The 15924-nt window shown below is 33.1% G+C and overlaps 5 protein-coding genes across 6 annotated transcripts; 1 reads left to right on the forward strand and 4 right to left on the reverse strand.

The window, feature by feature from the left end:
• Positions 1-23: 23 nt before the first annotated feature.
• Positions 24-1711, forward strand: AQP (aquaporin). The gene is made up of 5 exons (XM_015934095.3): positions 24-527; positions 593-797; positions 1105-1325; positions 1421-1553; positions 1613-1711. The coding sequence occupies exons 1-5, from the start codon at positions 359-361 to the stop codon at positions 1659-1661; spliced, it is 777 nt and encodes a 258-aa protein (XP_015789581.1). The 5' UTR covers positions 24-358; the 3' UTR covers positions 1662-1711.
• A 491-nt stretch (positions 1712-2202) lies between these two features.
• LOC107366481 (uncharacterized) lies at positions 2203-3551 on the reverse strand. The gene is made up of 2 exons (XM_015934096.3): positions 3425-3551; positions 2203-3290 (listed from the first exon to the last, which is right to left on the reverse strand). Exons 1-2 carry the CDS (start codon positions 3438-3440, stop codon positions 2620-2622), a joined length of 687 nt encoding a protein of 228 aa, XP_015789582.1. The 5' UTR covers positions 3441-3551; the 3' UTR covers positions 2203-2619.
• Positions 3552-4081: 530 nt separating this feature from the next.
• Positions 4082-7541, reverse strand: botv (exostosin like glycosyltransferase 3). 2 transcript variants are annotated; one of them, XM_015934092.3, is made up of 4 exons: positions 7328-7541; positions 4787-6961; positions 4568-4712; positions 4082-4486 (listed from the first exon to the last, which is right to left on the reverse strand). In XM_015934092.3, exons 1-4 carry the CDS (start codon positions 7333-7335, stop codon positions 4148-4150), a joined length of 2667 nt encoding a protein of 888 aa, XP_015789578.1. In that variant the 5' UTR covers positions 7336-7541; the 3' UTR covers positions 4082-4147. The 2 variants fall into 2 exon arrangements, with proteins under 2 accessions (XP_015789578.1, XP_015789577.1); XM_015934091.3 differs by having other exon boundaries at positions 7305-7541.
• A 250-nt stretch (positions 7542-7791) lies between these two features.
• On the reverse strand, positions 7792-9671 carry XRCC1 (DNA repair protein XRCC1). The gene has a single exon (XM_015934093.3). The coding sequence runs from the start codon at positions 9301-9303 to the stop codon at positions 7933-7935; it is 1371 nt and encodes a 456-aa protein (XP_015789579.1). The 5' UTR covers positions 9304-9671; the 3' UTR covers positions 7792-7932.
• An 825-nt stretch (positions 9672-10496) lies between these two features.
• LOC149093736 (uncharacterized) lies at positions 10497-12656 on the reverse strand. The gene is made up of 2 exons (XM_089268336.1): positions 12557-12656; positions 10497-12464 (listed from the first exon to the last, which is right to left on the reverse strand). Exons 1-2 carry the CDS (start codon positions 12566-12568, stop codon positions 12255-12257), a joined length of 222 nt encoding a protein of 73 aa, XP_089124462.1. The 5' UTR covers positions 12569-12656; the 3' UTR covers positions 10497-12254.
• Between the last annotated feature and the right edge of the window lie 3268 nt (positions 12657-15924).

A 15924-nucleotide genomic window follows, 5' to 3' on the forward strand; every position in this document is an offset into this window, starting at 1 on the left:
TATTTTAAATAGTAAGCTTATGATGATGGTGATGAAAAGAGAAACTCAATCCTTGAGCAACAAATAGAAGGAGAGAAAGAGAAAAAATAACGAACTAACTTGAAAGTTATACCGAATAGTGAGCAATATGAACTTGCAACAAACTTGAAAATTTCAAGAACTCGCTTTATTTAGCTTTTTTGAATATAATCACTGTTTGTTTCAATATTATAATTGATAATCAGCTGGTGATCATTTTTTAACACGATTGTTCAATAAGTGACTTAAGATTTCAGGATACAAGGAGTTTCTTTCAAAGGGTTTGAGCTGTGGATCAGCTGAGGTTAAGTTTGTATCGTCAATCATCCAGTGTTTGTGAATGGATAACTTGTTGCAATCGGCTATTCCTTACTCAATTTTGATACTCAATGCAGCTTTATTTTGGATTCTTCGTAAATTATTATCACCAATTTTACCTCGAAAATTCGCCCTGCTTTTTTGGGAAATTATATCAACCATTGAACTGTGCTCTGGCTGTGCTGAACTAGGTAATGAAACTTGACTTATTTCTTGCCCTTTGTTTACTTATTTGCATTGATTTCCCCCTCTACAGGTGTAATTTGGACTAGACATGGAAACATTGGACTTGCCATTGGACTCTTTTTGGCTTGCCTTTGGTGGTGCAATCAATTTGGCGACGCAGAGGCTTGTCCTTGTGGTCCTATTGAAGATGCCATTTTATTGCGCCAACCAATAACTCAACCAAAAATTTATTTACGTTTGATTGGTCAGGCGATTGGAGCCTATGTCACTGCAATGTATGTATTTCGCTATTAATTAGCCTCACAATCTCAATAGATTATAAATACTCATGATGGGTTATTTTTATCGTTTTATAAAAGTCCGATTTTTAAATATAATAATTTGCTTAGTAACTTTCAAGATCTCAAAGTTAATTTTAAGCAGCAAGTTATACTGCCAAGTTTCTGCTTCGTCTGATCTTGGCATTGGTTTGAGCATCTTCTGTGGAAACCATCTAATTGTACATTTAGATTGTTTCTTATTTCGTTATTATGACAATTTTTTGACAGCTTAGTGATTAAATCATTTTTATATTTTCCCTAGGTACATCGATTTTATATGGTGTTTCCATTTGACTCCTGAACACACTGAATTGCATACAAAACGATGTCAAGCAGCGTTACAAACAACTGTACTGAAAGGTTTTCTGGTTGAAATGTTTATCACTTTTGTTAGTCGTATTGTTTGCTTGGAATCGTTCAAATTAAACGAAAGACTAGCTAATTACATCAATTCCATGGTAACAGTTACTTTAGTCCTTGCAGGTAATTTGCTATAAATTAATATGGATCAAATTTTATGTCAATTATAGTGTGATAAAGTTTATTGTTTTAACATTGATTAATTATTTCCATTGTAGCCCTTGATACTTCTGGTGGTTTTTTTAATCCCATTTTGGCCTCGGCGTTGACACTTAATTGTGAAGGAAACGATTTTCTGGAACATTTCCTCGTTTATTGGGTTGGAGCTCTTTTGGGTGGTTTATTAGCAAGGTAATTTATTCAATCAACTATTTTTTACCATATCTAATTTATTTTTCTCTTATTAACAGAAAACTTCATTTGATGAACAGGCAAAAAGGAAAAATGAAAAGCTCATGAAGACTGAAAAACAAATAATGCATCAATAAAAACTATTTATTTGTCCATTATTTTAGTAGCATTGTGATTCTTTTGTTAGGTTGAAAGTGTGTTAATGACAGTTCCATTTAACCAACACACAATATAAAATATTTGCAATACTAGAATAAAGTGATGCCAAGTATCCGATTCTCAGGTAAGATCGACTGCGATACGTCCAATTAAAGTTTCTAATTTAGGCAATATTTGACTCATCTTGGCATCAGAAAAGTTTATTGAGGAATGTATGATTTTTGTACTAACATCTTCCTATTTCATTTTTCCCCATTCTATCTTTATGTTTCTATGATATTATTATTACAATAACAGCCAATAAGAGCTCAAGCTTGAAAATGAATTTTTGCATTGAATTTCATTCTAGCATTGAATAAATGAATTCTATAAAAAAATCTTGATTTGGAATCATTTTTTTTTGTTAGCATCTTCAAACATATGATCGATTCAACATTTACTTTCCTTCACAACATTCATTTACACAAGTATTGAAAGAGTCGGCAATGTCTTACAGACAATTTTTTATTTCGTGTTTAATTGCGAAATGAAGTTCTTAATTGTCAATTATATACACATGATTATCAGAAAATTCAAGAAAATGTCATGGTTGGAAAAATTTTCATTAATAAAAGAGCAAATTGATGCACGGAAACTACCATTTTAGATACTACCAAATTGTTAAGTGAACAAAGGTTAGAAATATTAGAAACAATATATGACAAGCTAATGACACGTTGATTTTAATTGCAGATTTTGTGTTGAGAGTAAAGTAGGTTTTGAAAATCACGAGAAAAACAGCTCGAGAGAAAGGAACGAAAATTGAGTATAAGAATGAGGTAGAGAGAAACATATCACTGAGGGTCAATCGAGGAGAAATAGATATGAAATGGAAGTCATGAAGAGTTGAAATTTGATTGTATCTTTTTTACTTAGCAAAGTTAATAGCGGAATCCATGGTTTTTTTCATTCGATTAGCTTGAAGTCTCAATTCCCTCCATTCATCAACGAGTACAAGCATACTATCACTTGGAATGAATTTTTGAGTGATTGCTTCAATTTGCCTTTCCAAATCAAAATTTGAATTTGTTAAAACTTCGATGACATTGTCTTTATAAGATGGGATATCTGATTGAACGGTTACACCGGCATAGTCATCACCACTTAAGTCAGTGTTAACCCCAGTCGTTTTAGTTTCAGGCCCGTCTTTTACCAATCGTTGATTTATTCTACTAAGAGTGTCTTTCATTGTGGTAGAGCAGTTTATTATTTCCTTCAGTTTAACCATAACTTCATTAGCACTGTGAGTTAAATTTTGACAGCTCCCACTGCAGGTTTCACGAAGCATTTTGTTGTGATTGATAAGTTTTTCAAGCTCTTCTTGAGCTTTGGACTTTTCTATTTCTAAATTTGCAACTTCTTCAAAAATTTCTTTGTTCAAAATCTTTTCTTCTTCTATCTTTCTTTTCTCCTTTTTATATTCATCCTCCAGCTTTTTGATGGCTTCTTTGGATGTTTTATTTTCATTTTGTAGCTTTAATACAGATGTAACCAATGATGTAAAAACAGGGTCTTCTGGTTCGTCTGTTTGATTTTCAGCTGAAATAAGAAAGAAAAGGTGACACAAAAATAAAAATTTAAGACAAAGAATAAGACGTAAAGGAGAGATTTTCAAGATCATAATAATATGCAAATAACATAGTTACAGTTGAGACTAGGAAAGAGATACTCACCATACATGGATGACATGAAAATGCAATACTGTTTGTGGGTTAGATGAAATGATAAACTGTTAAACTGAAATATCACAATAAAATCAAATTAAATACACTAAAGAATCAGGAGCAATCCAGTAGGAAAGTATATAAATTATCAAGGTACTCAACTGTATTTAAGAACTGATTGAAGACATCTTCAAGACATATTCACAGAACGCAGGCGCTCAATTCAAGCCATGTGATGGCGGTTTAAATCATATAAAATATAAATAATAATTAAATAACAATTTAAATCGTTAAAAATTGCAATCGACTTGATTAAAATCTCAGAGGGTACGCTGAAGTTTACAAAAAAGTGTCTAAAAACCTTCAACTCGAATGAATGAATTAAAACTCGTTGACCGTAGGAGTCCATAGCATTCAATAGATTTTCATGTGAACTTGAGTGTTTTCAGTGTTTTTAAAGTTCGCGAGTTAAGAGCAATCACAACAAGAGAAAATTTTGAAATGTTGAAAGGTATTGTTGAGTCGATAAAAGCAATTCCCTGAAACAACGCGGACTTAATAAGATATTGAAATCGTGAAAACAGAATTTGGCACGAAGTCTAATGAGAATGAATGGTTTCAGTTTAAATGGTAAAGAATAAAATGATCAAGAAACATATCAAAGAATTATTTTTGTGGTATTGTTTTTTATATTATTTAAGATGGCAAGCGAATGAGTTTATACAGTGTTAATTACAGAAATTTGAAGCATTTTTGCTTATCATGAGGAATTCGGGTTTTAAAAAGAATGGAATCTGCACGGAATTGAGTCTGTAAAAGAGGATTGTAGCCGTAAAGCGAAGTAAAATAATTGATACATCTATGCCTCTCTTGGAAATGCGAATCATCTTCAGACAACCGAACAGGACAACCAGGACATCTGAAAGTCCATCTGGACGTTACTTTTATAGGAGGTTGTCGAGTTATATGAGAAACCAAGAAATTCATTGCGATATCCTCACAGTTCATGTATTCATCAACCTTTTCTCTTATTGCTTTGTCCATTGTGTAGGTATATACATAGGTGTAATACTGAAAAAAATACAAATGATAATTATTGATTTATAAGTAAATGAAGCTTTTGAATTTGATTGTATTTCTAATGAAATGTACCTTGTGAAAAAATGCTGCTCCAGTTAACACCATTGATAATTCACACGAATAATTTGAATTGTAAAGCCATGAATTAAAATTCATATCCCAAGCATGATATCGTCCAGGAAAACCTACAACTCTATCTCGAGCTTCCCTCCAAACCCTAGAAAAGCAAATTAGTATTAATTAATAGTCCAAACAGATCATCTTATTGCAAAGAACGGTTCAACAACTTACCGAAAGCCGAATATGATTTCATCATGACGAAGGTGAGCATCATCATCCATGGAAAGTATTGCTTCAGTTTCTATTTGATTGTATGGTTTAAAACGATTATTTAAGCTATTTTGATCAGCAGCAATGACAACTATGGGAACACCAAGTTCAGGCCATTTTACATCAGGAGAAGGTTTCCTTGGACTATTCCAGATGACCAAAACTTTATTGAGATAAGGTAATCCTCGAAGTCTTTGAAGAGAATCAAGAAGAATAGCTTCGCGCTCATAAGTTAATATGATAATAGTAAATTGTTCTTTGGGCCAATTACCACCAAGAGCTTCACTGAACTCTTTGCCGGTTCCTCCAGCTCCTTGACCTATAGGACGGAATCCATAACCTGATCCTAAAAATTTGGCATCAGAAGGTAACACAGGGTCAAATGGTGTATTTGGATAAAGGGTGAATGGATTAAGGTGAGCTGAGTTCCAAAGATAATAACCATGGCACAAAGTAAGTGAAAAATTGCGTTGAAAGGTAGTTGAAGGAAAAGGAGACTCTATTGGACCGAGATTCTCATCGATTTCATTTTCTTGGTTCAAAGCGCTATCGAATGCCTCCAAATATTTGTCTACGGTATAAGTAGAGTTGTACAAAAACGGATATGTGTCCTCCTTTGCGGGTAAAGCAGGAATGTCAAGACGTTGATGCCGGATAAAAGAGAATATTGTTTTAGCAATGGTCTCGTGTGTGGAAAAATATCTGTCAAATATCAATTTTGCTTGACGTCTCATGTCAATGATATCAGAATCACTAAAAGATTTGACTATAAAATGAATTTCTGATATTCTAGGTATTGGAACATGTAGAACTGATCGTCTCCAATCAATAGCCTCATGGAATGGCAATTTGTAGTCCCGACCTCCAATTAAAACAGGCACTACACCTATTTTGAAGAGGTGAAATATATCATTGATTATTTCAGGATGAGATTTGTACCATTTTTCTAAAGGTGGTAATATCAGAGAAAATGTGGATTGAGTAGAAAGGCTTTTACAGTTGTTGGCACAATTAAAGTCAAAATTAATTTCATCGGATTTCGTTTGATTGGCGATCGCTCTCATTGTTTCAATTAATTTCTTTGTTTGAAAGTTTGAAAAAGATTTATTTATAGATCCTTGATAAGTTAAAAGATATTTGCGTCTTGCAGGACAGTTTGATTGAATTGATGATTGTGGTTGATTGCTATTCAAAGGTGGTATTATCACATCAAAACCTTCTCGAAAATGATTAGCATTAAATTTACTTTGAAGGACTAGAGCTCGTAAAGGTTTTATGCCTAAATCGATTATATCAACGCTCGAGTTTAAATTGACTATTATATGGTTTCTTCCATCACCAGACCAATAATCGAGATTATGTAAAAATGATTGAAGCAATGGTATAGATAAGTTAATGTTAATTTCTGCATCCTCGATGTAAATGAAGACAACATAGACACAGGCAATGCTACCATCAAGTGTATAATGAGGATTAAGTCTAAATGCACTCATAAATGCGTCTTCTTCAAATGCAAGATGAGTTGTTTCACTCTTGATTATTTTTGAATAAACGTAAGTAGGAAAGCCCGAGGTTAAAGAGCATCGAGAATAGTCAAAACATGTAGTCATGGTACACCCATTGGTCACTAAGTCATTGATATTATCGGAAGAAATTTCTGGTCTTGAAAGAGGTAGGAGCTTGATTGGTCGAGCAAGAAATGGTTGGTTCCGTAATGCTGTTTCTTTCTGTGTAAATTCAGCTTGAGCAACGGAGAAGTGAACGCGATTCAAATCAGACTGTTTCTTAGTGAGCTGATATTGTGTTTCCACCAATCGATTGGATAAACTAGCAATTTCATTTTGAAGCTTTTGTCTTTTACTTTCCAAATTTTTTAACTCATTGCTAACTGAACCTCTTATCCGTAGCATCTCATTGATCCTGTATTTGAGATTATCGATACGATAGACATTCTCCAAATCATCACTGTCGAAAGGTGGACTTGATGTGTGCCTATGAATCAATCCATTAGATGCTCCAATATTGCTATTGATTGAATCATCAACCACATTTTTAGATATGTAATAATGATTAAACAGAAGAACAACGAAGAAAATCAATATAAATACAATGCAGTAAAGGCGGGTTGAAAGCATCCTGTAAAATAAATAAGTTCAGATGAGATTAATTTCTTTTGATAAAATTTTGAAGATATCGAGTAAGTAATGAAAATTGAGTGAGATCATATTTTTGATCACTGAGGAGGAGACATAAAAGACTTTTAAATCACTGAACAATACAAGAAATTCGAAGAAAAAATCAATTAAAACAAACACAACTGTAAAAAGAAAGAAAGAAAAAAGTGGAAAAAGCAAAAGGAAAGGTATGGTATGATTTTTCTCCGTGATCGTACCATGTAAATACTCGAATTTCTAGCATTGGATAGTGATTTAAATGTCTTTTTGAGTCTTCTCCTCAGTGACCAAAAATATGATCTTACCGGAAAGGTCGCCATAAACAAACCTGAGCATTAATCACACAGGAGAGATTTAGATATGAATTAACCATTGGTTATTGGTAGATCACAGATTTAATATAGAAGTGATTTTCATGATGATATGAATTTTCCAGTTTAGTCACAAAACCATTATTACATTCGAAGAGTAAACCATCAGATTTATACAGTTAAATTTAATTAAGATGGCACAAAAGGAATGGCTGAGGTAAACAATTTACAGCAACATTTTGAAAAAAGTAAACATAACATGTCTGCTTAAGAAACATCTTCAAACCAAATTTGAGCGGCAAAACCAAAAAGCTGATACGAGGATAAAATTTTAAATTCAAATTCCGAATTTGAAATGATTACTACAATAATCAAAACTATACCAATAAATTTATGATAAACTAATAAATAATTAAAAATAGTTAAGCAGAATGATAAACTTACTCCAGCGGTTAGATAACGAATATTAATTACAATAAGATTATTTAACTGAAATGTATTTTTATTAGTGCTATTTAAGAAATTTTTGATAATCTATAATAAAAATAATACAATAATTCGTAACAAAATTTAGAGTTATGATTGGTAAAATTTTATCATGATCAATGTAAATTTAATTGCATTAATCTTCATCTGTTGCTGCATCATAAATATCATCGCTATTGTAATCTTCGTCTTTAATGTTATTTTTTGCTTTGACTTTATCAACCTTATTGTCTTTTGGACTTTTATTTTGTAATGGCGAATTAATTAAAGTAGGTTGTTTGGGCCTTTGAGGGGAGTTGTCTCGCAATTTTTGTGGCAACACAGGTCCTAACTCATTCACATCTTCATCTTCATCCTCTAATTCATTTTTAGTCTTTGGGTCGTATTCTTCTTCTTCATCTTCATCTTCGTCATCATCGACAATAAAATCGTCCATTTCTCCATCATCTTCATCTTCTGAACTACTCTTTTTTGAAGCTCTTCCTCCATCAACTAGACTGTATTTTTTCCACGGCAACAACTTTCGCTGATCGTACGATTCTTCAATCCATTCTTTGGTAACAATTTTTCCACCAGTACCATTGACTTGGTTAAATTTTGGCGTATTTGGAAATGCACAAATCAAATGCGTACAACTTCTATCCCAATCTCCTTTATATTTAGCACCCATTTGTAATCCTTTACTCCTAATTTCAGATCTTAATGGGTTTTGGAATCCACTAATAGTGAATGTTACACCTTTCATCAATTGGCAAAAAGGTTGATCTACTTTAGTCTTCTTTTCCTTCGGTTTGGCGTTTCGTTTATCCTGGTCTCTAGAGGTCGAAGGTTTATCGAGAGTTCTTGTTGCAACCTTTACTTTCTTATTGGGCGATGGTGAAGAATCATCTTTTACATTTGGCATACTAAGTGTGTCTACAGGTGCAGTGCCAGCTCTAGGTGAACTATCTTTGGTGGGTGGTGATACAGGAGTATTATCATCTTTATTGTCGTTTACCCTATTTTTTATTGATAGGGCTGAACTGATAGGAGAAGAAGAGTCATCAGCGTCACCTTCCATTATTTTTATATATGAAATTCCATACTTTATAGTTTTGTTGAAAGGTTGAGTACAGTTGATTTTGACCAAATCAAATGATTGCTTCAAAGCAGAAGGAGATAATTTATCTTTTGCAAAGACTCTCAGACGGTTGACATTGGATAAATTTTTACTCTCATTGGGAGTCATAAAAGACGATACCGATAACAAAACTTGAAATTTCGCCTCTTCGTTCTCATCTTGATTGGCAACCAGAACCTCAATGAATGCAGAGGCTTCATTTTTAATCTCCAATTGACTTATCTTGTACTTTCTGTCCAACTGAATGACTACCGTTCCCTGGCTTTCACCTTCTTTGGCAGTTTTCCAAGCACCAGGAACCTCTCCACATGTTAAAATATTTTTAGCAGGGAAATCAGGATCTTCTGAAGAACAAGAAATTATTTTCTCAAATTTTACTTGAGCCATTGATGTAACCAGCTTTTACCACTAAATCACTTAACCGCGGTTCAGCATTCAATCATCGAACAAAGTTATACACACTTTTAATTAAACAAATGGTTCAATCATGCAAACTCTAGAAAATTTACAGTGAAAATTTAAGTAAACACAGTTAATTATCTTTTCTTTCAGTTTTAACCGCGAGTCTCAATTCTTAACCCATTATGGAGCGCCAAAATTGAAATTTTAGTAGAAATTCAAATTTATTTAAAATTTAACTATCAAGATGACTAATTTATTTGATACTTAGGATAACTTTGTTAGCTAAATCATGAAATGGAAAAGTATCAAAAAATGATTAAATGTTAGATCTAGGGAGTTGGTGTCATGATAACTGATTTCATCATTTTTATCCTGTTGCCTGTTTGTCGTTAGACAAGAGATATAATTGTTAATAATCAAGAGATATTCATGCTCCTCTTTTATGATTCTGAATTTGTCATGCTAAGATAATTCATGTAATGCGTTATCAAGCTTGATTAGTCACTGGTCGATTGCTCCGTGATTCATACAATTGAAAATTAAGGGAAAATTCAAATTTATTTAAAAGGCCCTAGTTTCTGCCAGTAGAGGACGCTTTTTTGTTTATACTTTTTTGTTTGTTTTTTTGGATCAGAAGATAATAACAAAGAGACGCAATAAAGCTTTCATCTTTCTCATAGTAGACAAAGAGATTTATAATATTTTTCCTGGTTTACTCATCAAACTCATTTTATTTCATCGTTAATTACCGGTGTTTATACTATTTGTGTTTTAATTCAGTATTCGCTATCCACCAAAATATAATCATGGATACATCGGAACCTGCTTATCATTACCAAGTTGTTGTGGTTCGATCTTTGCAGCCAATTACAATGTCTGTTAGGATCAATCCGACTCGTAGTCACAGAGATGGTGAATGCATGGTAATTAAAAGCCATATAGATGATCCAATGGCTACGATTGATGTTGCATATCCTTTCCATATGCAACCATTGCCTTTCAAGACCTTAGTCGACAAAAAACGTACAATTGATATCTGGAATGCTGACAAAATGGCTACAGAAGATGGTAATCAGGATATTTCCTTATCCAGATCCAGCTCTACAAGCTCGTTCGAAGCTATCATGGAAGGGCCACAAAATACGGAAGGATCAGGAAACCTTTTTGTAGTCCCACGGCCTGTTCCTTTCAACCGATCTACCCCAACACATGAGCCAATGGCTACAGAAACAAAAACTATTGCTAAAAGTAATGAACCATTGACCCAACAATCACAAAATATGCTTGAAGTCATTCTTAGAAATGTCATGGACATGGTGAATATGGCTAGTGTTACGAATGATCAAGCTTCACTTGATTGTCTCAAAAGAATGGTCTATCGTTTTGCAGAAGAAATTCTGGACCATGAATCATTGCTCGATCTTCCATATGAAAGTCTAATCAAAACTTTCACAGACACACGAAATGAATCATCAATGGAATATGCGTTGTCTAAAGGTATCATCAGATGGGTTGAAGCCAGAGATGACAGATCTCAATATCTCCCCAAGCTTTTAGCTAAAATTAAGCTTGGTAATCTCACTCCTGAACAATTAATTGATCTTGGCAATCATAAACTTGTTCGTACAAGTCTTGATTGCCGAGATATTATTGATGAATATAAAAATTCGCTTTTAATGTCTCAATCTATGAATTTGGCTTCCCTGTCCATCACAACCAATTTGAGCGAGTCTCATTCTTTATCTTCTACCAAATCGATTCAATCTGCACCTGCTATTCCTGCGGGTAAACCAAACAATTATCTCTACATTCTTGCTCGAGGATGTTCAAATTCTGACGAATATAGCATTCATCAGATTGCTCTCGAGACAGGTATAAGTCTCAAAGTTCAGTCTCGACCGACTTTCCTTTGTGTAAATCTCGAAGACAATCTTTATGTTTTCGGTCATCCTAATGTTTACGGTCGCTCTGTTGAGATGTACAATTTTGAACAACAGATTTGGACCTCAAAAACCTACTGGCCTACTGATCTGATCATTTCATCTGTCTGCGTTGTGGGACAATTCATCTACTTCCTCGGCTTTAGAGACAATGGGCCTTACAGTCTCCATAAATATGATCCTGTTAAAGATCAAGTTACACCCATTCGAATCGCTTATGAATGGGTCGCTATTGATGGAGACATCATTTTGGCATATGAAGGGTTAGTACTCTTTGTTAAAACTGGACTGGCTTACAATCCTACCAAGCAATGTTGGAAGAATTTGCTTCCTATTCCAGAAAAAATGGTGAATGGTCAGTCACTTATTGCATACAAAGATCGTATGATCAACTTCTGTGCCCCCGACCAATTTTACTGGTTCAACCCCAAAGATGGCAGTGAAGGTTCCCTTCAAACATGGAGTCAATGGTTAGCGGAAGGTGGAGCAAGCCATTCTCTGTGTCCTCGAGTTGATTTACTTGTCCTCAACTCCAAACTTTACCTTGTGGAAAAGGCCATTTTTGATAATTGTACATTGCAAGTGATTCAATATGATGACAACAATGACCGATGGCTTAAATTGCATTCCATCAATTTAATTGATAAACCCATTCGCTGTGCTATCTGTTCTAGTGACTCATAAGTCGAGACCAAAGCTTTTTAAGGAAAGTTAAAAATACTTTCAGCTTTCCATGAGACAAAAACAAAAACTACTATATTGTATTTCAGTTCAAGTAAATTTTTTCATCCACCTTCCCACCTTACCACCTTTTCTCATTTCTCCGGCACCGATTATAATCATAAATATCATAATACAAGAAGAGATTAAAAAAAATGTATCACTAAATGTAATCTTACTTTAAATAAACTGACATTTATAAATTACTCAAGTTTATATTACATCAATTACAAAACGGGTAACATTGAGATCCTTTTCATAGCAAATGGTAGTAAATCAGTAAAGGCTTGATCCAACAACCAATCCTGCCGAACGGATGAAATGCTTCCTCGAATAGCCCGAGATTGGAGCTGCTGGATGGTCGGAAAAAGGCCTCATCCAAAATGGTTTAACAATCCCATAACTTGGCCATCCATAGGATTCAAAATAAGCAATTGAAGCTTCACTCACAATTATCAGCGTGATGAAAACAAAAACACAAATAAGCTGAAAATAAAAGAAGAACAATAATTGAAGCAAATTCTGTAAATACACAATCCTGGTTGAATAACTTGAAAGAAAGTAATATTTTAAATTACCTTGCTTCCCATGGCGATGTTGAATTGTTGATTGAACCAAACTCCAAATCACTATTTTACTTGAAACAAACGATTGTTTAATCTCCGTCAATCTTATTCTCGTAACAAACTCAATCGATTTAAGGCAAGAGTAAAGATTTAAATAGATGTTATTTGAAGGAGTAAATGTGAGAAGGATAAAATGGTAAATGAAGAGTAAATAATTACAATAATGTAAAGTTAGACTTTTTATTAATGATACTCATGCTGTTGTTAGGCTGGGTCAATGTGAGGTTAATTTTTACGAAACTCAATTTTCCTCTTATAAATCGAAGGTCATCAGGTCATTTGGAAGCTTTTTAGCTGTACAAAAATAAGTAATGTTACTTTCATTGAATAGCACTTCAATTTTTACCTTTATCATCTTGTTTCACATCTTGTTTGAAGGTCAAAAATGATCAACAATCAAGTAGCAAAGTTTATCGCTAAATAACTCAAAAAGTATCTGGCCTTAAGGCACAAATTCACTTTCACGGGTTTAAGATCAAATGCCATCATGATTGACCTAAAGCTTTGTTGTCGTTTAAAATTTAACCATAAAAGTGGAACCATTGCAACTTAAGATATTGTACAGGTTCATAATTACTAGATTTTTCAATAAAATTTGATTGTTATTGATGTTGATTACAATTCACTTAAAGATGGTTGACTTATTATCAAAAATCCAAGCTTTCTTTATATTAATCTTGGAGTCCTACCGACTTATACCATTACATAATTTTAGTCTTGATTTTGTTTTGTTTTTCCTAAATTGCTGACATTGATTATCTGAAACACCGATAGTAATTTGAAAAGCTTGTTGACAACATTGTAATTACCCTTGGTTTAATTTCTTGTTGGGATTTCTTAATAACTATTATCTGCGACCTACAGCACTTCATTTATCATCAAGTGGTGAATCTTGAGAGTGAAACATTTGAGATTTTGTTTCTTTTCTATGATTTCTTGAACCATTTTCAATGCTGTAATAATGGTTTAATATGGTTTAATTACACCTTTTGTTCATTCCTATTTTACTAGATTAAGAAAATTAGCTATTTTAGGTCCTTTTTTGAAGATTTGCGAAAGTTTCTGTGTAAAAACCTGGAAATACCTCATAGAGTTTCATCAATCGAACCATAAATTTTTGACAAGAAATTATGACTATTAATGGTTTCGAGTGTGAAAAATTTAATCGTTAATTTTGAATCATATTTCTCATTAACTTATTAAGTTCAATGAATCATCTCATCGTCAATCATCCGTCACATTTTGAACTCAAACTTGAAACTGATGTTAAAACTTGAGTTCAAATTAAGTGAAAAATCAAAGGCTTCAGTGCTAACTTAATATTTTGGGTTGTTACTAAAAAGACAAAATTAACACAATCATCACATTTATGCACAAATTGACAAAACTTGAATGGACAAAAACGGGTGAAATAAATTCCTTTCAAACTTAGACACTGTTAGTTTGTAGGGACATAAAACTTGAGTCCATTTGGGCGATTCAAAAGTTTCTCTGATCGATAGTTTACAAGAAAATCGAGCTCAAAGTTGAAACTTCGATCGCCTTTTTTGCAATAATTGAAGCAGATTTTTTCATGAAACTCATTTCACTGATGCAAATTTCGATGATCAACCAGAAAGGGTAATCATTTTGAGAAATAGAACTTTTCTTTGTCTGCAAAACAGATAAGTTCGATTATAAGTTAAACGGATCGCTTTATATGACCGTAAGAGTTGAAGAGCTGAAACTTATTATTTGCCCATGAAAATTATTAGTCCTCAATATGGATTGAATACTTTTAACAATTATACAATAGTTCTCTTGATTTTGGCCATTGGCCTTAAAACTTTGATACTTGATACTTCGAGAATAGTGGACCTACAGTCATCATTCTTTCACCAATGTAGTTCTTTACTAATTAATAATGCAATTCGGTTCAAAAACTCGCCATTAGCGCATTTAGGTCATTATATTTGGGTTGTAAATGCACGAGTAACAACTTATTTAACAAAACAAACTCAAATAAACCAATATCTTGCTGAATAAACCATTTTTCTGGTTAAACTATCAAAGGTAATGCAAAAAGTACTGCCAAAGACTCGAACGTTTGAGTTACGAGTTGAGACTTGATGAGTTTGTAAGGACATTAAAACTGAGTTTATTAGTGCGATTAAAAAGTTTCTATGACCGATAGTTTGCAAGAAAATCGAGTCGAAAGTTGAAACTTCGATCGCTTTTTGTATAGGAATGGAAGGAGATATTTTCATGGAACTCATTACTTATGTGTGCATTTTGATTACCAACCAGATAATGAACTTATTTCGTGAAATAAAATTTTCTGTTCGAAATAAAATCGATAAGTTCGATTTATATTTAAAACGTCTTCTTTCGGTGACCGTAAAATTTAAAGATCTGAAACTTATTTTACGTTCTTAAAAATTGATTGTACACACCATGGATTGAGTACTTTTTTCGATTCAGCGATAGTTCTCTTGATTTTGGCCATTAACCCAAAAACTTTGAGGCTAAATATCTCGAGAATGGTAGCTCCTAAATTAATGATTCTTTGACCAAACATAAGATTTTGGTATGGGCTACAATAATATGTGACTAGAAACCGCAAAAATCTGAACTGATTCATCTTATAATGAATATTCTTTTGACACGTGATAAGTAACCAGTTATCTTTGTTAATCTGGTATCAAATCTGGTAACAAACTAATAAATGTTATAACTTTTCTCACAGTTTCTTCAATCATCCAATATTTATATATATTGTGTTTCATAGCAAAATCTAGTGTTTAGTCAAAGAATCATGATTTTGAGTGCTACCATTCTCGAGATATTTAGCCTCAAAGTTTTTGGGTTAATGGCCAAAATCAAGAAAACTATCGCTAAATCGAAAAAAGTACTCAATCCATGGTGTGTACAATCAATTTTTATGGACGCGAAATAAGTTTCAGATCTCTAAATTTTAAGGTAACCGAAATAAGTCGTTTTAAATTAAAATCGAACTTATCGATTTTATTTGGAACAGAAAATTTTGTTTCACGAAATAAATGCCTTTTCTGGTAGATAATCAAAATTCACATATGAGTAATGAGTTTGGTAAAAATATCTGCTTCCGTTATCGTACAAAAAGCGATCGAAATTACAACTTTCAACTCGATTTTCTTGTAAACTATCGGTGTTAGAAACTTTTTAATAGCACCAATAGATTAAGTTTTGATTTCCCTACAAACCAACAGAGTTTAAATTGGCATCAAATTAATTTTTACCCGTTTCTGCCCATTTGTCTTTTAGTGTTTGTTTCAATCTGTGCATAAATGTGATGACTGTGT

Source organism: Tetranychus urticae, chromosome 2, assembly GCF_039701765.1.
Source record: "Tetranychus urticae isolate SD_2017Ah chromosome 2, NJAU_TeUrti_SD_1.0, whole genome shotgun sequence".
Taxonomy (NCBI): Eukaryota; Metazoa; Arthropoda; class Arachnida; order Trombidiformes; family Tetranychidae; genus Tetranychus; species Tetranychus urticae.